This window comes from Pogona vitticeps, chromosome 4 (assembly GCF_051106095.1).
Source record: "Pogona vitticeps strain Pit_001003342236 chromosome 4, PviZW2.1, whole genome shotgun sequence".
Classification (NCBI taxonomy): Eukaryota; Metazoa; Chordata; class Lepidosauria; order Squamata; family Agamidae; genus Pogona; species Pogona vitticeps.
This window is the reverse complement of record NC_135786.1, coordinates 60,952,879-60,976,709: the sequence shown is the minus strand read 5'-3', so window position 1 is coordinate 60,976,709 and position 23,831 is coordinate 60,952,879. Positions and strand designations below refer to the sequence as shown.

The 23,831-nt window shown below is 42.7% G+C and overlaps 1 protein-coding gene across 1 annotated transcript in view; it reads left to right on the top strand.

Moving 5' to 3' along the window:
- Window positions 1-470: 470 nt before the first annotated feature.
- The window catches only part of SLC6A9 (solute carrier family 6 member 9), a 69,816-nt gene continuing 46,455 nt past the window's right edge, over window positions 471-23,831 (top strand). Inside the window, exons 1-2 of the mRNA XM_072997517.2 lie at window positions 471-707; window positions 8,183-8,333. Coding sequence (XP_072853618.1) covers window positions 8,304-8,333 — 30 coding nt within the window. The 5' untranslated portion in view covers window positions 471-707; window positions 8,183-8,303. The remainder of the gene's footprint in view (window positions 708-8,182; window positions 8,334-23,831) is intronic.

The following is a 23,831-nucleotide window of genomic DNA, read 5'->3' as shown; positions in this document are numbered from 1 at the left end:
ATCTTTTACCCAGACCCGTTTGCTTCGTAAATCCACGCCCCACTTTGCCTGCCTGCGTGTGTGTGTGTGTGTGTGTGTGTGTGTGAGTGTTATACGCGCTCACGTTTATATGGCCGAGCGAGCCGCAGCATGGCCTCAAGGTGTATGTTTTCCTCGTCATGTGGGTGGCAACAGGATTTATTTACGTTCGGGGCGGGAGGGAAACGGCCCTCGCTGCGCTCTCGCGAACCACCTTCGAGCTCCCCCGCCAGCCAGGCTCCTCTGCAGCGCAACCCCCTCCCCAGCGCCCCACGGCGAGGCGAGGCTGAAGGAAGGCAGCGGGAGGCTGCTGCTTCGGAGTCCCAATCAAGGCGCGGGGCGGGATCGCCGGGGCGGAGCCGGGGCGGGGGAAGGCGGGACGTGCCAGCTGCCCCCTCGGAATCGACGACCAAAACTTTCATTAAAGTCGGTGGCCCCCACAACCCGCGGCAGAGACGGGCTGAGGGTCTGTGGTGGCTGCCACGCGCGGACACGCTTTGCCCGGGGCGCGCGGGCAGGCGGGCTCGGAAGGGAGCGCGGCGCTTGCTGCCGGCTGAGGCGAGGGCAGGCAAGCACAGCGCAGGCTGATGCAATTTTCCCTCTAAGAAGATCCACTTTGACAGCGCGCCTGAAAAGCCCGGGCGAGGAGACGCGAGCCAGCGGAGGGAGACGAAATCGGCATGGAGAGGGTAAGGAGCGCGGCATGGACAGGGTGGAAGCCCTCCGAGGGGGGTCTTCGAGCCAGGCGCTCGCCCGCCCGCGCGCGTGCGCGCGCGCGTGTGTGAGAGAGCGAGCGAGCGAGCGAGAGAGCGCGGAACGGGTGAGGAGGAGAGGAAGCAGGCAGCGTGCAGAAGTGTCGAAGAAAAACGTGCTTCTGGGGAACCGAAGGCAAGGATCCGGATGATTCTTCCGGCGGCAATCCAGCCTCCCCTCGGGTTCCCGGTGTGCGACATCTGCCGCTGTCAGTGGTCGCTGGGAGATCCCTCCAATCGACGTCCTGAAAGGGTGGCCGGGACAGCCTGGAAACCCCCCCCCCCGGCACATGGGCGCCCGGAAGAGCCTTCCTGGGGTGGCAGGAGCGGAGCGGCTGCGGGGCCCGACGGAACGCGAGGTGGGGTGTCTGGGCTGGGAAGGGGGGCTTCCCCGGTCGCCCACCGGAGTCGGGGCCGGGGGTCCGCGCGCTGTAATTTTCCATGTACAGGGGAGGAGCGTGGAGCAGCTCCCACGTGGCAGCTGATGTAAAAAAAAAAAGAAGAAAAAGAAAAAGAAAACCTCCATCCGTTTTCTTGGCTCCCTCTGGTGCTTTTAAAGGGATTGCGTACCCCCTTTGGCCAGGTATTCGGAGCGCCTCTCGGCGCCCCCCCCCCCTTACCCCTTCGGAGGATATTTCTCCAGCCGCTCTTGTAGAGAGAGCTCGGTATTGGGACGTCAGACAGTGGAAACGGGTGTGGAACTAGGATGAAGGTCAAGATTAACTCTGCCGCCACCTCAGCTTGGAAAAGCATCAGATGATTTTGCTAACGTCTGTTAATGCACTGTTACCATGCCGTTAATCCCCCTCGCCTTTCTTATACATAACCTATAGTGCAGTGTACGCCGGCTTTTTTTGTAGCTGATCTGTCTATAGAAAAATCAGTTCCGGTTTTTCTTGCCAACTTCCACCTACCAAACTGTGTCTGGTCTGGTGCAATACTCTGCATTCTTGCTCCTCTCTGGCTAGAGTAATGTGCGTAAATATTTACACTAGAACTTTAAAAGAAACCACCTGAAAGTGAAAGATATTGAAAGAATAGGAAATCAGTTCTCAGAAGGGTATATTAACAATGTGGTGGAAGACACTGTACATAGAGTAATTAGTCCCATTGTTTATTTTTACTTTATTAACTTGGTACATTTATACTATGCCTTTCCACTGAAAGATAGTGTTCAAATCAGCTTACAGTTTTTAAAATGAAAATTTGAAAGATAAAATCAACAGTTAGCTAAAGCCTTAATAAAACAATATAAGCCCACCCCACAGCAAAACCATAAAATCAGCAAAATTCTTGTAATTAGAAAACATTAAACATTAGAAAACATTAAAATTACATGGAATACAGACTAAAAACAGCACTGCAGGGCAGGTAAAACGTTCTAGTTTAATTCGTGTATGAGTCTTCGTGACGCCATGGACCAGAGCACACCAAGCCCTCCTGTCTTCCACTGCCTCCCGGAGTTGGGTCAAAGAGTGGAAACTTAGCACAACTCAAAAGTAAGTTCATTTCATAGCCAAGGAGCCACACAAAAGAAAGCCCTCTCCCACATACTTGTTTGTCTTGCTGTTAATTACAACAGTTTAAATTGTTGTAGCCCTCTCCACTGCTGTAAAGGTGTGCAAAATTTAATTACAGAATCTAAAAAATGCACTAAGGAGCATTGACACAGAGGCATAAAGGATACTCCAGATTTGGAGATTGCTCAATTAGGAAGGGGGGGGAGGGAAATCAAAGCGAAGCTTTCTGTTTGCTAAATCATTGCCTTCAGATGACCATATAATCTTATGGCACCTTATAGGCAAAGACATTTATTGCACCTCTCTGGCTTTTGTTGTCTGAGTGAATCCTGATAACATACATGATCTGAAATGTCCAAGAGCTGAAATCCCAGATGCAACCTTCATCCTGACTTGATTATTTGTAGCACCTAGGGGTTACCAGTACAGGCTTTCTTGTGCTGCATCATTATATTTCTTCAGCACATTTCAGCAAAAAGCTGTTTGCACCATTTCAGTACGATGTTATCAGTGTGAGAGGGAAACTTCCCAGTTTCCCAGCATCTGGGATCAGCGTAGACACATCATCCTACAGCAGCATTTATTGCATCGTGTTAGCCCTGAGTAGTGAATTAGTGACAGTTGTAGATATAACTCATAGTGGAAAAGTTCGCTTGAGCTGTGGCTCGGATTGTTTCCATACTATCAGGTATAATCTGCTTCCACTAACTTTCAAGCATCCCCTCTAAAGTCACTGCTGACTTGTCTTTGTTGGCTTTCTCACAGCGCAGCTGATCCCCTTACACTTCTCTTGTGCAGCTGCCAGGGTCTATTCAGCTGACAAAATAGGAGAGGTCCATATGCCAGGCACAGGAAAGTTCCTTGCCCTACAACAGGGGCTTGGTGGACAGTCCAATGTGGAGCCTGTGACAAAATGTCTCTGAAACATGGTGTCATCTCTGGGGACAGCTTCCTCCTACCCCTTTGTGAGGTGTCCCTGCTCTTTAAGGGGATTCTGCCTGTGCGTCCTTGTTTTTGGCATGGTAGAGCAGAGAACTCTTCTGCATCTAAATGCACTCAGGAGTTTGTTGGCAGGACAAGGAGGACTGCTTAAGGATGAAAAGGGAAACATTCTCTCTCTGTGTGTGTGTTTGTCTGTGCGTGTGTGTCTGTGTGTGTGGGGGGGACTCAGTCAAGGGCAGGGGTGCAATTAAGTCATCTATCACATAATACTTTCTGTGTGTCACTTCTTTCTTGCCTCCCAGTGTAGGATGCAATGTTGCATGGCTCAGCCCTGACAGCTCAGAGGGAGTGTCTTCCATGTAGTCCCCGGCATTCAGGAGATGCAAGCAGAAAAGGCCTCTGTTCTACTCACTCCTCAGTGTCCCTTTTGGCTCTTCAGTGGCCTCAGAATGTTCCTTGTTGTACTTGTGAGTTTCCACTTTGGCTCCTGAACCAGTCACTTTGTTGCAGAAGAGGGACCTTACGATACCCTGCCTGGAAGTAAAAGGGACCGTCTTTTCATAATTTTCATATTTCTTTTCAAATAGACGCTGTGCTATTTGGATATGTTTCTTTAAAAAACAGAGAGAACAGTTTGTTTATTTGACTGGTGTATAACACTCATTTCTGCTTGTAGATCCTGGGCTATAATAGTGATGAGCATTGCCATTCATGCGTCTCCTTTGGTTTTATGAGGCCTGTTTCCTAGTTACAACATTGTGGTAACTTCACCTTTTACCTTAAATGGGGACTATGGGAAAAACTGCCATATCTCAAGCAGTAGCCACATACCTGAAGCTTTGTGTGTTTTATACTTCTAAAAGAGAAATGCTGGCCCGAGCTGTCTACGTGTTGTACTAAGATGCATTATATATGCCATGTAAATAAAGTACTGTATGCACTGGCTGGACAGCTCAGTAAGTTAGGTATCTAACTATGGTAAACTGCTTCTGAGTACTATCCATGGAAATGGTCAGCATAAGCCTGAACTGACTTGACAACACACCCTTATTAAATAAATATGTACCTATTTACTTATTTTGTGTCATCTGCCATCCATATTTCTGTTAGTCACGGTTAGTAACTGAGAGCTGGGGCAAAAACCATTAAAGCCTTTCCATCTGACCACAGGAAATTATATGTATTTCTCCTCCTGACACCTGAGATACTGATAAACACTTTCAGACTAACCTTTGTGCCCAAAATGTGTATTTCCTCTGGGCATGGAGGTTCCTCCAGACCCCACTCCGGATTGGCCTCGAGTCATGCCCAACCCTGCCACTGCCAATAACTCGGCCGGCCCGCCACCACCAGTGCCAGCTGCTCCAGATCCTGGCCTGCTACCTGTCAGGGCACTAGGACCACAGCTTTAGCCACCTCCTAAGTTTTGGCAGCTGGGGGTAGCAATCTAGCGACTTAGGGCTCGTTTGCCCACAGAGAGGGCTCTGCATGCCATAGGTTCGCCATCGCTACCCGAGGGTAAACTTCCTTATCCTGCTCTACTGTTGCTGCAGTATTTATTTCGCCTTCCTCAGAATGCTGTTAGCCACTACCTGTCTTCTTCAGTAGATGACTATCCCATAAAGAAGATCATATTGGACCTTCTTTATGTACTCCCTTGCTTAAGCAAGCATTTAAGTAGAGCAACACAAATACAATAATGCCAATATAATTTATGTTTATCTATAACCTCTTGATTCCATCCTGAATCTCAAATATTTCCAGATAGACAGTTCCTAGCACTTTTAATGAAGACACATTGTCACTCTTTTCCACATGTCCCTCCTTATCCATTTTGTTGTTATTGCAATAAGAAAATAACAGGAATAAACATTGGAGGAGCACAGGAGGTTTGCAAATCAAACACACAACCAGAATCTAGTTATTTAAATACACTAATAGAAGTGATGTAAACTGATGTAGTAAATCACCAATGCATGTATTTCTCCTCATCACCAGTTGCATGAGTGGGCATGTGATGAGGAATATAAGGGTTGATTTCACTACTATAGTTTATGCCACTATACTCACAGTAGTGCACATAATTAATGGGAATCTGACTCTTGTGCAGAGTCCCCATTTGTAAAATTCCATGTGTGAGGCAGGGTGATGTAACACTAAAAAACCTCATCTTGTAATATCCAAAATAAACTCTCTACTGCACGTACAACAGCTAGTATCCTCAGTGGCACTATCAGCACAAGATTTTAAGGCAGCAGTCCAGGGTACCAATTAATAGAAAGAGCAGGAAGCTATTGGTATATTTGTTTAATTCTCTGTGTTTCAAAAATTGGACTTCCTCTATTTAGAGAGGCGTAATGGTGTCTAGCATCTTATGATGGGTCACACAATTGAGATGCCAATCTGCAGGAAAAGATGTCTTCAGTCTATAGCACATGGGGACATGGTGGAGTGGAGAGAGGAGGTGAGTGGATATTTCAGTGACCTAGGGGTAGAGCCTGAGCTAGTAAGGAACTGAGTCAAGTGCTTGAGAAACGTCCTCACTTGTCTCATCCAAAAGTCATAAACCGGGGACAGCAATGCTAGATACTTCCCATTGCTATGAGGGCACAATCCCAGAGAAAAAAGATCTGTGGTAACCTTTGACCTTTGTTCAGGTTCTCAGCTAAAATGGTCCAGTGGCTTCAAGTTTTCCTGTCTGTCTGTCTGTCTGTCTGTCTGTCTGTCTGTCTGTCTGTCTGTCTGTCTGTCTGTCTGTCTGTCTGTCTGTCTGTCTGTCTGTCTGTCGGTTTCATAGATTTCTATCCTGGTGAATGAGCTTGTGACGGCATGACATAGTGCTTGTGCTTACAATGGGTCCGTGAAGGTGAGATAGCAACTGACTCACGTGTTACCCCATGAGTCTCTTGATTCACTGTGGAAGTAAATCTGGATTTTCCAAATGTCAGTCTAGTGTTTTGATCCCTACCCCATGCTGATCTCTCTTGGGGTAAAAAATCATTGGGGAGAGATTTGGTCCCTGGTGATGAGGAATTTCTGATGCAGCTGGATCCATCCTCTGGGGAGCAAGACTGCACACCTGGGACCTACCAATAGATGACAAAAGGGGGAGGGTGCTCATGTAGGGTTGCATGAGCCCTGGCAAGGCTCACCTCCCAGGATCCCTGTCCTTGTAAAAGCCATATCCAGGGCATTCTCACTTAATGCAAAGATACTACATTGAGAAGGACTCCAGGCACTATTCAGTTCAAATTGGAGGGAGATGATTGCCTTACCATGAAATTTTTGGGAGAGATGGTCCATGAACTGCCCTTGTCTTTAGCATCTTGTGTGTGTGTCATGTGTGCATGCATAGGCACAGTGAGAGGAGTGATGCATTCTCTCCCCAATGATTTTTTACCCCAAGAGAAATCAGCATGGGGTAGCGATCAAAACACTAGACTGACATTTGGAAAATCCAGATTTACTTCCACAGTGAATCAAGAGACTCATGGGGTAACACGTGAGTCAGTTGCTATCTCACCTTCACGGACCCATTGTAAGCACAAGCGCTACGTCATGCCATCACAAGCTCATTCACCAGGATAGAAATCTACCAAACCAACAGACAGACAGGAAAATGTGAAGCTACTGGACCATTTTAGCTGAGAACCCAAACAGAGGTCAGAGGTTACCACAGGTCTTTCTCTGGGATTGTGCCCTCATAGCAGTGGGAAGTATCTAGCATTGCTGTCCCCAGTTTATAACTTCTGAATGAGACAAGTGAGGACATTTCTCAAGCACTTGACTCAGTTCCTTATCTCACCGGCTCAGGCTCCACCCCTAGGTCCCTGAAATATCCACCCACCTCCTCTGTCTGCTCCACCCTGTCCCCATGTGCTATAGATTGAAGACATCTTTTCCTGCTCCACCCCTCCTCCTCATTCTGTGCCCTGTCAGGACCATTGCATACTTCAGTTACGCTGTATCTTACAAACGTTTCTTTGCCATTGTTTCTTGATGTAGGTAGACAGACCAGCTTGGGAGAGGTACCTTTTCAGACAACAATCCCCAGAGTCATACCAGGAGCATGGGTATTGACCGAGGGATATATTTGTGCTGGCTGAGAAAAATTCTAGGAGTAGCAGTACAAAATGTATTTTTTTTTTCCAAACTCTTAAATTTTCATTTTAAAAGAAACTCCAGATTGGATTATAGCAGAGGTGGCTAGAGAAGGAACATTTATTCCTTTGTGTTCCTTGAAGGTTCAGGGAGTTGTAGTCCAAAAAAGTAACTTCTACATGCTGTGCTGTGGCTGAATCTGCAGAGGCATCCTTAAACAACTTTTTCGTGCATTAAGAAGAGGGTGGACAATTTCCTTTCTCCCCCCCCCCCGTTTTGGTTGCCTAACCGTACCACCTGGTCTCTAGCACAATGACAGAGCTGACCTTGCACGTGACTCAGTGCACCAGGGTGGAAGGCAATCGCCTCCCATCTGTGTCCTGAATGGCAGCTGTGCCCCTGTGCGTGCTCAGTGCCCTGAAGACTTCCCCTGCCCTGAGCGCTACTTCTGTTCTTCTCAGCCACGTGTCGTTTTTCCATCCCTGTCTCTGGTGTGGAGATGCCAGTAGTGGGTTGATAGGATCAGGAATAGTGGGGCAGATACAGAGCCTGTTATTAACCCCAACTCTGCATTCTCTCCTAATTCTGCTGACATGTTTCATTTTACCATCTTTGGGCATATGCTGGACATAGAATGTGAAGCAACAGTACATTTTTTTTCAGTTAAACGATGGTCCTTGGAAACAGGCGGAAATGGTTTTACAAATGTCCTAATCTTTGTTAAATGCTCTGTGGGTTTGGGTTGCTCCCTGTTGAAGAGTTAGGATTAGAACAGAAGGGTTGTCTATTGTTGTTGTTGATGACGATACCTTTTCCTTCCTAATCTGTGTCCCTTTTTCTCCTCCACAGCATCCAGTCTCTTTAGTCTAATTTGTGCTGCTGTATGATCTGCGCTCTCTGTGTATCCTGGGAAGTGTAGCCAGCAAGACGGGACAAGGGCAGGTGGGCGCCCATATCACAGCCCCCGACCATGGCGGAAAAGTGCAGCGAGGGGTTGCTGGTGAGTCTGTGGGGATCACTTGTGGATTCTCTTCCGTAGTTGTTGGCAGAGGTCAGGTGGAGGAGTCTTTGGATCTGAATGGGAGGAGGAGTCACTAGATCAGGGGTGGAGAACATGTGGTCCTCCAGGAGTTGCTGGACTACAACTTCCATCACTGCTATCCAACATAGCAAACGGGGAGGAGAGATGCAGATTGCAGTCCAACAGCACTTGTAGGAACATCTGTTTCATATCTGTGAACTAGACCTTCCGGTGACTGTTTAATATTTTAAAAAGCCATCTATTTGTGTGCTTCAGATTTGCTAATTGGGATGAGCTGTGGGAACATGCTGTCTATGACATACTATAGCAATGGTTTATGATTATGGCAATGGTTTATCACTCATCCTTTTTTGAGTCATGACCCCCTTTGGTTCACAACCTTTTTTGAGCTGTGACCCCCTTTTATAATAGACAAGTAACCTGTGACTTCCCCCTGCCACATTTGCATAGGAGGGCATTTTTCATGGGGTAAAGTAGTCTCTTCTCAGAAAGTAGAGGCTTCATTCTTCCCCAAGGGGCCTATTTCTCACACATACACACACATGCTAACTTTAATATCTGACTCCAAAGGAGAAGGAAGAAATGATTTAACAAGGGCTATAATACCGACGACCTCTAGAAAACTTTGTGGCCCCCTTGGGGGTTACAACCTCCAGGGTGGGAAACACTGTACTGTAGGCTCCTCTGTTCCATTGGACTGCATAGTGTCATTGTGCTAGAAACAATATGTCATGTGATATCAAGATACCTTGGCTAATAGGAAGATACTCTGGCTAATCGCAGTTACCAGCTTTCTGAAACCCTTATCAGTTTTGCCTCAGAGCAAGCAAGAGAGCGGGAAGGTTCCCTGGACATAATATCTGGTGTTTACTCCAAGTCCAAATGATGACTACTGGGAGGATTTGAGGTGATACATAAAGGGAGCTAACTTGAGTGCAATTCATGTTTAGCCTGAGTGTATATTACTGCTGCATTAGAGAGATCACCAAGAACAGTGTTATGCACACATGTAGACCATGTAGCAGGCTGATTTGAGCAGAGGGACATGATCAGACCTTGTGTGAGTCGATTGTGCTGTTTGGAGTTTCCACTGGGTATATACTTTTTCTGGAAATTAAGACATGTGCTTTGCTACCCTTTTGCCCCTTGCAAATAGAATTCAGAATAGAATTCTCTGAAAAAAATTCAGAGCTTGCAAATGTGTCTTTAAAAGACTGTGGTCTGGGGGATTGTGGGAGTTGTAGTTTTCCCCTCCCCACAATAAATTTCCTGAGCTCTCCTTCTATCCCTTTCCTCTTTGAGATGTCTCTTCTTTCCAAAAGTGATGTTGTTTCCTGTAAATTGCTGTAAGGTCACAAAATATTGCTGGAGAAATATGCAGAGTCCAGCAGGTGGGAGAAGTATGGCTCCACCATGCCGCTACTTTGTTTGTGTTTTGGATTTCTACATTTACAGAGAACAAGGCTCCTGGGAGACTCCTGAAATAGCCTGCACCCCAGCCAGGGGGCACCGTGCCAGTTTCAGGCCTGGGACATGTGGGGGAAGGGAACAAAGATTTGGTACACACACACGCTAAATAAAGTCCACGGGATTGCATTTACAAATAACATGGGTCTTTTAACTTGAAACATTTCATGAGCATGCTAGTACTGTACACTTCTTTGCATGTTTCTTCTCTTATACTGCTGTAGGGTTTTTTTTCATATTGTCTAAGCAGGGTCACTTAAGGAAATTATAGAGTACTTACAGGCTTATTTTCTTGTATGCAACACAGTGAGTTTAGTTTATGATATGCCCCTGTGTGCATGCACACACAGAGAAACAGGAGATTTTTTTTGAGTGTTGGGCAGGGGGCTATATAAACAGGATTTTGCCTTTTGTGATGCTGCTTTCTTGATCACCCCTGTTCAATCAAATGAGATTCAGGTGACTGGGCAGGAACCCAGATTAATCAGGATCTACCCAAATGAAAGGAACTAGACACAGGGGAGCACCTGTCCAGTGCTGGTCTGTGTTGTATCACAATCCAGACTGGTTCATTCTGGATGCCCAATAGGATGTGTATGAGAGAGACCATAGATTTACATGTTTGTAAAACATCTAAAGTTACAGTCTCCCAGTGGGTCTGCAAATGTCTGCACATGCACAGAAATAAAGAGCACTGTTCCTGTTGCACTCCATCATACTTCTCCTTGCCTATGTGATGCGCATTCTTGCCTTCTTCGCGTGATACCACTTTAATGCTCCCACCCAGCTTTTTGGCTGTGATTTGTGCTTCTGGAACCTTTTTTGAGTGCCACTTCATGCATTGGGGATTTGCAGAGTAAGGGGGAAGTGTACAGCAGTGTAAGCCTTGGCAATAGCTGTGTTATGAAAGGCCATTGTTAATTATATGATTGCTATTGTTTGTACTTTCTGTATTTAATTTCCCTTTTCCCTGTTTATACACTAATTCACAACTGCCCCTGCAACATGTGAATACATACCTATAACACAGGATAAAAATTTACGCTTCTGGCTAAATCAGTTGTTGTCCATAAAATTTGTGTTGAAATAAATCTGTTAGTGTTTAAGGTGCCCTTATTTCAAATCATTCTGAGTTAATCTTTAATCATTTCTGGGAGTCAAATGCTGTTTGGGAAAGAAGGTGTTTTGAGAAGGCACTAGGATAAGAGAAACAAGGGGAGTCAGAAATACATTTCAGTTCAAACCTGTAGTGCCTTCTCATCACCTGACAGTGGAACCCTTGGTTGGTCCCATGCAGAATGTGTGGTCACTGGGATTATCACCTGGAGCCTTCTGGCCAGAGGGAAGATGATAATCCCTTTACTGAGCTGCCTAGACATCATTGAAATAGCAGCCTAAACCCATGACCCCCTAATCTACTTCTCCCAAGACAGGAATAGCATCTCCGGCCAACAGCTTCTTCTCCAGGTTCCATGAAAGAATGGAACGTTTTCTTCACCAGATGCTGCCTGTTTGGGATCTGGTCCTAATGATTATGGGGGACATTCATTACCAAAATTTTCTCTCTCCTTGTTTGCTGAGGTCTCTGCTTAAACAAACAAACAAGCAGGTCTTGTCACAGAATGTCCCAGCTGGAAAACCACAAACATTTCCCTGGATGCATCACAAAAAGGGGCTATCGGAGGTGCCGCTCTCCCTCCGCATTGTGTCTTGTTTTCTATTCGTCTCAGGGTATGACTACACAGTAGAGAAATGTAAATAGGTCCCCTATAAAATCCCACCTGGAAAGTTGGGTTTCCTCAGGTAAATTCACTTCAGCCACTCTCACAGGGGTCAGCAGAGAGAGAGGATGCATGAAATCTGCCTTGTTTGCACCTTGCTAACCATTGGAATCCTCTCCTCCCCACACCTGGCACCTGGGTGTGCTTGTTTCCTACTTCCCTTCTCATTCTGTTTCTTTCTTTTCTTTTTCTTTTAAAGACTTCCTGTGGTAGCATTAGACCAACTGGGTGACTAAAGGGGGGGGGCGGGAAGGAAGGAATCAGCGGAGAGGGAGAGAGAAGGATGTTTTCTGCCTTCTTTCCAGTTTCTTAATGTAGCTCTGGCTGTGTTCTGGCTGTCCAGATTTGTAGGATGCACAGTTAGAGCACAGCTGGCTTAAAACATCCTCCTCTCTCTCTTTTTTTTTCCTTGTCCAGCTGCCCCAGTATTAGATTAGCAAGACAAGGAAGGAAGGAAGGAAGGAAGGAAGGAAGGAAGGAAGGGAGGGAGGGAGGGAGGGAGGGAGGGAGGGAGGAATTGTGCTGCCTATATGCTACCTCATGGTGCTTAAAGCACTCTCTGGGTGGGTAACAATTTAATTATTCAGGCTACATGTCCCCCCCTCAAGTGAACTGGGTACTCATTTTACTGACCTCTGAAGGATGGCCGGCTGATTCTACCTCAAGCTGGCTACCTGGGATTGTTTTCATACCTCACTTAAGACAAAAATTGTCAGAGCACTTGCACCGACTTCTGGTGTTTAAATAGAAATCATGTAGAGTAAGATCAGGATGGAGTTGTGGATTAATAAATACGTAATTTGGGATTAGATATTCTTCCTGTAATGTGATGAATTTCCACTTCTCCATCTCATTGCACATTTATCATGAAATTGTCCCTTGGAAGATTTAACTGAGGCTGTTTGGGGCTAATTCTGAGGTCTGCAAAATGTCCCATGTACAGAGAGCTACCTTACGTATTGCTCTGTATGGCCATGTGTGGATTTATGTTTTTGGAGAGACAACACCAGTTACACAAATGACCACTCTTGTAGCTCTATGCCCAACATATTCCCCCTAATCCCCAGGCTAAAAAACCATAATTGTCCACAACATCAGATCATGCCAGCAAAGTCACTTTGAGTCAAAGATAAACAGACCAAAGCTGGCATCTTTGGGCAATGTAGTTCTGAAGAACAGGCACTTCAGCACTGTGGGCTAATTTTGGCCCAAGATAGCACCTTAATTTTTCAAAACACGGTAAAGGATTGAGATAGCCACGGCAGACTGATGATCATTGTAACTCCTAGGCCTTGCCATTTCACCAAGGATTCGTAGATGTTATGAGCTCCAGAACTCATTTGGAGTTTTGGAGCTCACCTGGGGGAGAATTCTGCAATCTGTAACCCATTACCTGGTATTTATATTCATTTTGTGGAATTTATCAGTGTTCCAAAAGCCAGGTTTGCAGGTTCTGTGGTGCAATAGGGTCATTTTGCCTGAACCTTGCCCAATTCACTTGGCCCCTGGGTGACATATGGGTGCAGAGTGTTCTTCCTGCTAAAGCTAAGGTGTACTTGTTACTTTCCAAAACTTGACCTGAAAGCCAAGAAGAAGAATTAATTCTCACAATAAGAGGAGGAAGGCAGGAAGGATACTCGGGAACATTTAGGGTGGAATCAGGACAAACCATGGTTGAATTTTATATTTGTTTATAGCTCTTTATGTGCTTACTGAGTCCTGTTCTGGGTCCACCCTACGGCTCCGCTAAGTAGAGTTTCTACTTGTATTTCCTTCTGATCTCAGCCATCCTGAGCTGCCGTCATGTTACTCTCAGCCCTTTACCTGGCTGTCTATATGGGAGACCAAAGCAGCACCTACCTCAAATCTAGCACCCTAAAGGTTATATAAAATGGATTAGAAGAAAGACAGCTGCTTTTTCTTTTCTTTTTCCAAGTTATTATTTTTGTCTGTTTTTACATTTTTAATTGATTTAATATACTACAAAACATACAGCTAAAACACCAAGACAAAAAACCACCCTCCCACTGAGCTAAACCCTCCCCCCTTTGGAGTCAGAGACTCCAGCTTCATTTGACTCTCTGTTCTCTCCAGCTGGGTTCCCAGTTTGAACTGAATACATATACATATATAATCAAATTTGCCCTAAAAGGAGTTTAGGGCAAGTTATTGTTGTTTAAACCAGAACTAGAAATTATCGTATTATGTTTTCATATTTATCCCGATTCCCCAAACAGTGGAGTCCACACACCACAGAAAAATCTCCATTGATTTCTTGTTTGTTTGCTTGCTTGCTTACTTGCTTGTTTATTCAGTTTATATACCACCACATTAGTGAATTCACACTACTCTGGGTGGTGTACAAACAAGCAAAACCTCATAGCAAAACCTGACCCAATTCCCATAAAAACATAATGATTTAATCAAAATGGTGATATGACTGATGTGAATTCAGTAATCTACAGAAGTTCAAAATTAAAATTAACATCATCTGAGGGCATGGCTTTATGGCTTTAAACAATATTATGGTCTTCCATCTACTCCATTATTTCATACAAGGGTGGAATTCATCCTCTCCTTATTTCTCAAGTCTTAGCCTCTCGGAATCAAGCATTTCATATTACTATCCTATTGAGTAGATAGTGTGTTCAGTTATAATAAACTAATAAATAGCCTATTACAGATAGTGGAAAGAGAACAGATTATACACCCATCAAAATGTAAAATACATCCTATCTAACATCCTATCTAACCAACGCTTGGTTCCTAGTTCCAAACTGCCGCAAATTATCCTGCAGAATATCAATGGGGACATTGGCAGTGGGGGTGCAGGAGGCGCTCTCCCGTTTTCAGAGTGGACGCTCAAAACAGGAAGGATTGATCTCTGATCCTTACTGTCATGCCCAAAAGAGGCAATTTCTCTTTGCTAGGAAGACTACAGCTCATTCCTGCCTAAGGACCGAACACATATCCTGGATCTTGTAAGTGCTATGATATATGCTAAATATGCTAAATATTTAATGTTTGCTCTGTAAAACTATATTCTGCCCTTGTCTTGCCAAATGTCCTCTTGTCCAAAATATACATTTAGGTGTTTCTCTTGGCTAAACCAGTTATCTTCCCTGAGAAGCCCTTTTATCGGCCAGTGTTCAACATATGGCTGAAGTTCTGAAGTCAGCTGAGCACATGAGCTATACCAGCTGAAACTGGTATAGCTCTGCCTGAATGCTTTGGCTATTGTAACAAAAAAATAAAAGGCCAGAAATTATATGCAAGGTATTGTAAGTATATACTTGTAGATATTATATATGTTTTGAAGGTCAGATTATACTGTATAATGGTACTCGTAGCCTTTGATTAGAGGAGAGATTTGTTAAGTGGTGAGAATAATCAAATATTCACAGCTGCAGTTTTTGTACTTCCTGTAATTTGCAAATTAAGTTGCTTTGTTTTGTGGTTGGTTTTCAAACACAAGCTTCATTTGCATGTCTGATTCTTCTGGAATCCTTGACCAATTTCAGCTTTTAAATACTGGGGTATTTGTAATATATAAATTGGTTTACAGATAACAGAGAAGTGGTAAGTTGGGATGGAAAAACTTTGCCTGTTGTGTGAACATCTGCTGTGCAGTGGGAGATGAAGCCAAGTTATGGAACATGTTTTGGTTCTTGCTGGCATTTGGGAATTGATCCTCAAAGAAATCTGATACATTTCTCCTCAAAGGACTTGCAGCAGTGATGACAGACAGGCAGTATCATCATCTTTAACAGCCCTCTGTGTGTGTGTGTGTGTGTGTGTGTGTGTGTGTGTGTGTGTGTGTGTGTGTGTGAGAGAGAGAGAGATAGATAGAGAGAGAGAGAGAGAGAGAGAGAGAGAGAGAGAGAGAGAGAGAGAGAGAGAGAGAGAATAGGTTAAAACTCTTGGGAGCCATTTTCAACTACCTCAGAATCTGGGTGTGTTTTCCCTCAAAACTAGGGAAATGAGGTCATCTTAGTACAACTTGCACACACTAGGAAGTTCTGAGGTGCTCAAAGGGTGTGTGTGTGTGTGTGTGTGTGTGTGGCGGCTCTGCCCCTTCTTCCTGAGTTTGAATGGACAAGACCTGAGCTCTTGCCAGCAGCAGCACCCTCCAGGCTGACTACAGTGGGATGGGACCTCAGATACTGTGGTGGCATGACCACATTCTGGAATGGTGTGGAATGTGATGTAGCAGTGGGAAGGATCTTTGACACCATGAGCAGGCTCTGATCCACTCAGAAGGTACAATGTTTCTGGAAAAAGATGCTAAGCATAAAGAGAGAGGGCACTGAGCTCTTGAAGCAGCTTCTTTTTTCAGTGGTACTAAGATCCATTCACAATTTTCCTTTACTGTTCTGGCACTGCCTGAGAGGGAGGATCTCTCTCTCTCTGTGTGTGTGTGTGTGTGTGTACACATGCTTCTTTTTGCGGGTGGGGGTATTTCCCAACCCCCTAGCACAAGTCAATGCCAGACACTCTCACTTGCTCGCTTTAAGGACATTATGTTTTGTCCTTGGATTTGCCGTTGCCTTTGTTTGCACTGCGGCCCCTGCCAGCCACTCCTGACTCTTGGGCAGTTTCCCTGGCTGCATAAGGGTTTACAATATCTGCTGGGGGATTTTGGGGGGCTGATAGGCCAAAGGGGCAGTGGACATTGGTGGTATAGATCCAGCTGGGGTCCCTGCATGGTGGTGGTGGTCTCTTCTGCTTAGCTGTGAGGTACAGGAATAAGGAGAATGGGAGTTTGGCTCTTGGGTGTCAAGATTTGAGAAGCAGCCACTGATTCACACACATATGCCGGCCGTTGGCCAAGCCACCCCCCCCCCTTGCGGTGGGTGCTTGTGTCTTTACTAGGCTGCGGAAGCGCATCTGCCTGGAATAATAAGGGGGAGAAGAGTAGAGGGTTGATGAGGATTTTCTGCCTGAGTAGCCCTGGAGAATTGAGGCTGAGCCATCAGCAGGGCCTGAGAAAGTCACCTGAGGATGTATGTGTCTGGCACAGCCCTTTTCCTCCTGCCCCTTACCTTACATTCTCCCCAGGAATGACAGAGATTAAAACTGCCACCTGTAAAGGCAGCAGCAAGATAGAATTTCATCTCATACTTGGAAAATAGGGATGTCCTGCCCTTTCCTGCCCTGCCAAGAGATGGTGATTTGTACCTAACCTATTACTTACCTGTTCTTATACTGGAGTAGAAGAGGCTCGGCCACACTAGTTTTTTGTCCCTCCCCCCAAATCTTCAGTGTGTCTTCTTCTTCTTCTTCTTCTTCTTCTTCTTCTTCTTCTTCTTCTTCTTCTTCTTCTTCTTCTTCTTCTTCTTCTTCTTCTTCTTCTTCTTCTTCTTCTTCTTATTATTATTATTATTATTATTATTATTATTATTATTATTGGCACTGAAGTCTTCAGTCACTAAAAGTTCTTGTCATTTCATTGTTAATGCCTGTACTACAGCATGGTTCCATGGAGGTATTCAACCTAATAAAGTATCGGGGTGGCCATTCTTTTGATTTGTCTCTTGTCTGATGTGAATGGCAACTAAGCACTGAATTTTGCATTACACATCAGCCAGCGATTAGAAGAGGGAGTTCTTTAACTGCTGAAAGCATTGGGTTGTCACACCTCAGGCTACTTGGTTTTGTGATTGGTCTTCAGGAGGTAAACAAGAGCTTCATTTGTAGGGCTGCTTTCTCAGTTTGCTTGAACTGCATCTCTGGAATACCAACATGATGGGTCATTTGTAACATATAGTTATAGGCCCTTAGAAGTCTAAATGGGTGTTTGATGCTATCAGGGAAATCAAATTAGAAGTTTTCTGGAAAATTAGGAGTTTGTGGTGCCAAAAAACTCCTACCCGACCTTTTAACTTCTTATCTACCTGTCTCACCATGTATCTTTGTCACCACTGTTAGTTTAGCCAAGATTTCCGCGAATATGCCAGGCTGTTTTTTCATGAGTACAAAGTAAACATTTAATGTGGAGTTCAACAGCTAGCATTAAACCCCAGGACCCCTAACTTGTTTTAAGAATGCAATTTAAATGTTTTTCCTGGGAAATGTGCCCCAGTGAACACAATGAGATTTCCTTCTGTGTAAATATGTGTAGGATCCCATGGTTCATTTTGCAAAATATTGTTCAGAAATATGAGTACTGTATTTATAAATTTCAGATAAGGAGTCTATAGTTTGAAAATTTGGGGAATTCTAAGGATTTTCATATATAGTAGACTGAAGTCTTTTAAAAGATTTAAGAAATAAAAGGTTTAGAAGACTTCTAGAAGTCCTATCCAAGAACTGTGGTTTCTTTGCAGCTCTGTGTGAAACACAAAGAAACCTCTGTGTTTAACACAGGATTGATGAAGCTGCTTACTGTTATTGCCATTGTCTTAGCAGAAAAGAGGAATTTATTTTCATTTTGTCCCCTTTCCAGTGGGCTTTGCCAGAGGCCATGTGACACTTGGATGATTGTCAGACCCATCAAGCCACACTCCAACCTGAGATTTTGGGCCTGTCCAGATTGGCTGTTTCAGTGTGAGCTGGATTAGGCTACAAACAGGTCACTTGAGGTCAGAGGAAGAACAATGTGCAATTTGGTGTGTTCCACCCTTCTGAATGGCAAACAACTCTTTGTAGCCCACTGTGTGCTAAGTGCTTCCCCTGATCATCTCTGGAGGGTCAGGGGAAGTAAAAAAAATTAATGTGTGATAGATCATCATTGATGCGATGAATCACTGTTTAAATTTCAACAATATTTTTCTTTGCCTGTTTATATATTGCTGATCAAAAAACTGCCCCTAGTTTCAGGTTTGATCAGCAATACACAGACAGGCAAATAATTTTTAAAAAAATTATATGAAGTGCTTCATCATTTCACCAGTCTTGCAAATGTAAAAAATTAATTTCACTTTCCCTCACCCTTTGCAGATGATCAGGGGAAGTGTTCAGTTTCCAATATCTTGAAGCAGCTCATAAGCCACTTTAGAATACCAGAAATTAACACCAGAAGAAGACTCAAGGTTCTCGTTTGGTCCATTCCAAGTGACCACACTCCCTGGGAATGGAATAAACTGGAGCTCTCTGAGTCACAACAAAATAATAAAAAGCTCAGACAAAAGGTTCAAAAAGATGTGGGTTGCAACAATTTGGTCCACTCCAACAATGTATGTATGAACCCCAGAAAAAAGAGCAGGCCAATCGGACCCATCAGCACCCCAAGCAGCAGGACAAATGCTCATGTGGATTTGAATGAATGAAATCAAAATTTCAGCTTCCCTTTTTTGTAAAGGAAAATAAGAAAGCATTGTGTTTTTAAAAAGCTTGGAATAAAGAAGATATAGATGGAAATCTCTGTGTTTATAAGAACTGGAAGGTTAAAACAGTGATGAGCTAAACTACTGACAATTTTTTAATACCCTTATAAATATACTTTTTCTTCTTTTCACAGCTATATGAATCCCAGTTTTTATCATACATAGCTTAACATAAAATTCTAAATATAGAAAAATATTTTAAGTTATGCATGTTGCAGGCGGTATTTTAATTATGCTCATCCAAGGTGATTATCACAATTTCAGAAAGTGGTGTATAGTTTTTCGCTATAGCCTAGTGGTTTCACAGAGGTTCTTGTTCCCTTCTGACTGAGAGGGATAGAGAGATTCCTTGAACTGAGGAGGCCAAACACATGGAAACTGTGTCACAAATATCTGTGCAGCAATGTATTTAATTCAATTCGCTTGTTCCGCTAGCTTGTTGCTAGCCAACATAATGGGTTACCTGACTTTGGATGCAATTCCCAGGGCTTTAAGGCACACAGATGGTTAAAAGTATTGCCAACCTATAAGGCAGCCTAAACTAGATGTATGTCTATATGTGCATGCAGTATGATTTCACCCCCATATATGTTGCTTAGCTTGTTTGGTATGTTAATTCCAAAGTTCCTCTTGGCTTACATATATCTACCCCCATCACATTATAGTTACTAACGAAAAATACTGAGTTTTCAGTTTGCCATTCTCCTTTATCTATATGTTTATTTTATCTAATTCATACTTAGTTTTACTTTTAGATTTTTTTAAAAAAGTGAATTAATGACTGCTTTCAAATTTGTGATGTGAGGAAAAAGATTTGATTGATTGCTGTCTCAATAAAAGTGGCAATAAAATTTGATTACAGTTAAGCAGATATCAATTTCAGATACCACACTGGTAAGTGATCTTCTTTTCCCAGGCAGTGGTCTTTTTCATACTTTGTGTCAACTAACTCTTCACACAATAAACCAAAACCATAAGCCATTCATTAGAAGTATATAAACCAAGGAGGAAAATTCTTAGAATGCCAGTAATTATCTTGTAATCTGTTCTAAATAGAACCAATTCTACTTCATTGAAGAAAGCCCTGAAAAGAATACAGGAAATGAAATGTGTTGGTCCATCTCTACATAACAAAATAAAACAGACTACAAGATGATTACTGGCATTTTGGGGATTTTCCTGCTTGGTTTATAAACTAGCACTTCAGACCTTGTCCAGTTTGAAAGATAACCAGGGTGCATTTCATTAGTTCATAAACCTGAGTCATGATGTCAAGTGCTTGGAAAGTTACTTTAAAGAGTAATTAGTTATAGTGGAACCCAACTGTTAGTTACTGTTATAGTTGCAATTTTTAAAAATATCTTATTGCTTTCCTTTTTCTCAATAATTAAAATAATTACCTTTTTTAGAGAGAAGAATCCTGTAGCCTTTGTCCTGAATAAACCAAAGATTATGTAACTGATGTGTGCAATTGTTCCATCTATATTTCATGTGCTTGGACATATGTAGGCAATGAATTCAGTTGTACACATGGTTGTACATGTGACAGCCAGCCAGAAAACTGCTAAAACCACTCAAGCAATTTCTCTTAATTTCGCTTTCACTTGTGATATTTTGCAGTAGGATTCTGGCCTCTCAGTTTTAAAACCTGAATGCTATAGGTTGCTGCCCTGTGATACTAAACAAACTTCCTTTGCATCCAGCTCATTCTGACCTCGGCATCCATAACAGAACTCAAGTAGGAGTAGCACAAGGCACAGCACAAGCCAGAACTTGCATATGGCATTTTCCTCCTCTAGCATATTAAGCCACAACCTTGAAACTATAAAAGTAACCAAAAAAAAGTTACAATTGCACTGAAAAAAGCAAATTTATCACTTAATTAAATTACAGTTGCAATGTAGATATGCCTTGATTATTGGGGGGGATGAATTAATTGCAGGTAACTGATAAATCAGTAGAATGGTATCTACCAAATAAGAACAAACTGGGTATTACAATACATCATGGACTTGTTTTTATGCAGATTGTATCGATTTTCTGTAAAGTGGTATATGTTTCATTTTCTGTTGCTCATGGAGATTTTCCTGAATGTGGAAAGAGTGCTGTTTTTCTGCTGGAAAGTCTCCATGATTGAAAATACCTCCACAGGAGGAAAAACAGCTGAGATGAAAAGATGTCAAGCAGAAAAGCGGGGTAAAGGAAGAGTTTGGAGTTCTGTCCTTTCTCTCCTTCCGCCTGCAATCTAAATGGGCCCCAACCTCCTGCTATGTATAAAATTGGCACAGTTTTAGTTGTTACCACTTGGATCATGATGGCGTAATGTGTAATTCAGTATGATGTTTTTGTCCTTGTTTTCTTAGTTGCCTGATTCTGTTTTCCTCAAATAAATTTTATTTTATTATGTAAGATCATCCTTTTCTGCTGTGGATTATTCGAAGTATTCTTATATGTCAGAATATTTTATCCACAATGTATGCAATAAATGTAGTATTATTCTTCAGGAAGTTAGGAAGTGAGGTTGAAAAGCACCCTTTGTTAATTCAGAAAAGTGTGTACACTTCACCCAGCACCGTGAGATCAATTCCAGACACTCCTTCTTTGATGTTCATGAGATACTTGACTTAATTCAAATGTGTGAAACAACAATGACAACTGCCTGGGTCAAGAACAAGAGTGGAAACTGGTTGGGTTATTCCTTCTTGTACCTAAGCAGGAATAAATGAAAGTTTCTGCCATTGAAAAATGCACGAAGAGGGGCTCCCACAGTGTTACTTTGGCTAATAAGTCTATTGTAATTGTTTGATTTGTTGTAGACAGGGTGTGTTTCTCTAAGCCAGAAGTTAGCAATTTCTGACCCCCCAGAATTTGTTGAAATGCAATTTACACCATCCATGCTTAGAACAGCCAGTGGTGAAGTACAGTCTAATATCTGAAGAGCCACAAGTTGCTCATCCCAGTGAAGATATTTTACAGGCTCATTAGAAATTGATCATTGGCATTGCGTTCCACCTCAGTTAGTGCCTTGATGAAGTTCAAGGTGAGTTTGGGGAGATGTTCAGTGCTCAGAAAGCATTTATCTGAAGGATCAGATGATCAAACATTGATGTGTCTGCATTCTCTGAAATGATGTGTCCAAAGTGTGTTTGAGAGTAGAAAGCTAGAATTCCTAATTCCCTCCTTCATTTGACTTTTTTTGCTAGATAGTGACACCTCTCACAGCATCTTCCCAGCTCCTGCATAAAACTTGGAAAATCATCCCTTTTTGCTTAACTTTCAGAATCTCTCAGACAACGTGGTCCATGTGCCACCATGGCAGAAATTACTCCCAGAATTCTGGGAGTTCTTCCTCCTTAGCTTTTCCAAGCTCTGCTCTTGTAGATAGGTTGACTTGGTATAATCCACAGATTACATTGGCATCATCTTTTACCTTGATGTCCTTTCCTCACCTGTCAAGATAAAATATACATGGTCATCCCTTTTTGAGCTTTAAATTGTGAAGCTGCACAAGAACCTGTGGTAACTTGAACATACTTTTCCCACAAATTTCCTCCTACAGAAGGTGCAGCTTTGTTTCATTCCTAACCCCCACCCAAAGTAAAATAAATAGAAGTCTCAGGTTTTTGATTTAAAGGCAATTTTTTTGGTATATTAAATACCTGTTTAAGCTTTATAATGATATGAAATATGTGCAAGACATATTTAAGAAGTACAGCTCTCTCTTTGCATATTTTGTCATAAATGTTCATTACTAGGTCTCTTTTAGAGAATCTAAAGCACATGAAAGTTTAATAGAGCAGCTTCCATTAGTGTGACAGGAGCTTTTAAATTCAGATTTTCATTTGCCTGAGAAGATTGTTGTATTTGCAATACATTTTTAATCACTAAAAGTTTAATAAAGGATATCATTTTACTTTTTATTTTAACTCAAGCTGTGAGAGGCTACACATACATACATACATACATACATACATACATACATACATACATACAGACAGACAGACAGACAGACAGACAGACAGACAGACAGACAGACAGACAGACACATGTATATATACACACAAAAATATTTAAATCTTTCTAAACTATTCATGTATTATTAACAATCTAATCTTTCTATTGAGCTTATTTCTATTTCCCTACCCCCCCACAAAAAAAAAAATTCACTGAACAGACAGATGTTAAATATACTGTAGTATACTAATGGAATGAAAACTACTTTAGTTGGTAATAGCTCTCTCTTGTTGTTTGGCTCTAGCATCTTAAAATCCTAGGGATGCTCCCATTTTACCCAATATTATAAAAGTCATCAATGATTCCTATCACCATGTACCCAATCCCCAGTGAACTCTTCTGACTTTTTTGTACTGTAAACCATTATCAGTCTATGGCTATCATCACATCATGTAAAAATGATTTCTGGAGGGTAATTGTACATCAAAGTGAAAATCCTATTTTCCTTTCCTGGGAGTAAGCCCTACCAAACATAATGAGGCTTGTTTCTGAGTAACCATGCATAGGATTACTTTTGTGACATGTATGTACTGTACAATACAGCAGAGATCAAGATTTTTGGTATATTTTTGCTAAATGTATATATCTTGTCATGGCAATGAAGTAGTTCTGAACTGAAACAGACCAAGGGTTGGGTTTCTAGTTCGCCTTTGTTCCCAGAGATTATTCATACAAGGATTCCATAGGAGCCAAGCTGCTTTGCATGATCCACAGTCATATACAATTGATTATACGCATTAGGAAATTTGATCTTCCAATATATTGGTAGCCTCTTTGTTAAAGTTTCATCAGAAACTGAAAGCTCTTCATTGTGTTGAATACTTCTGTTGGCAGGAGGTATCCCAAGCCTTGCCAATAGCTGTTAGTGC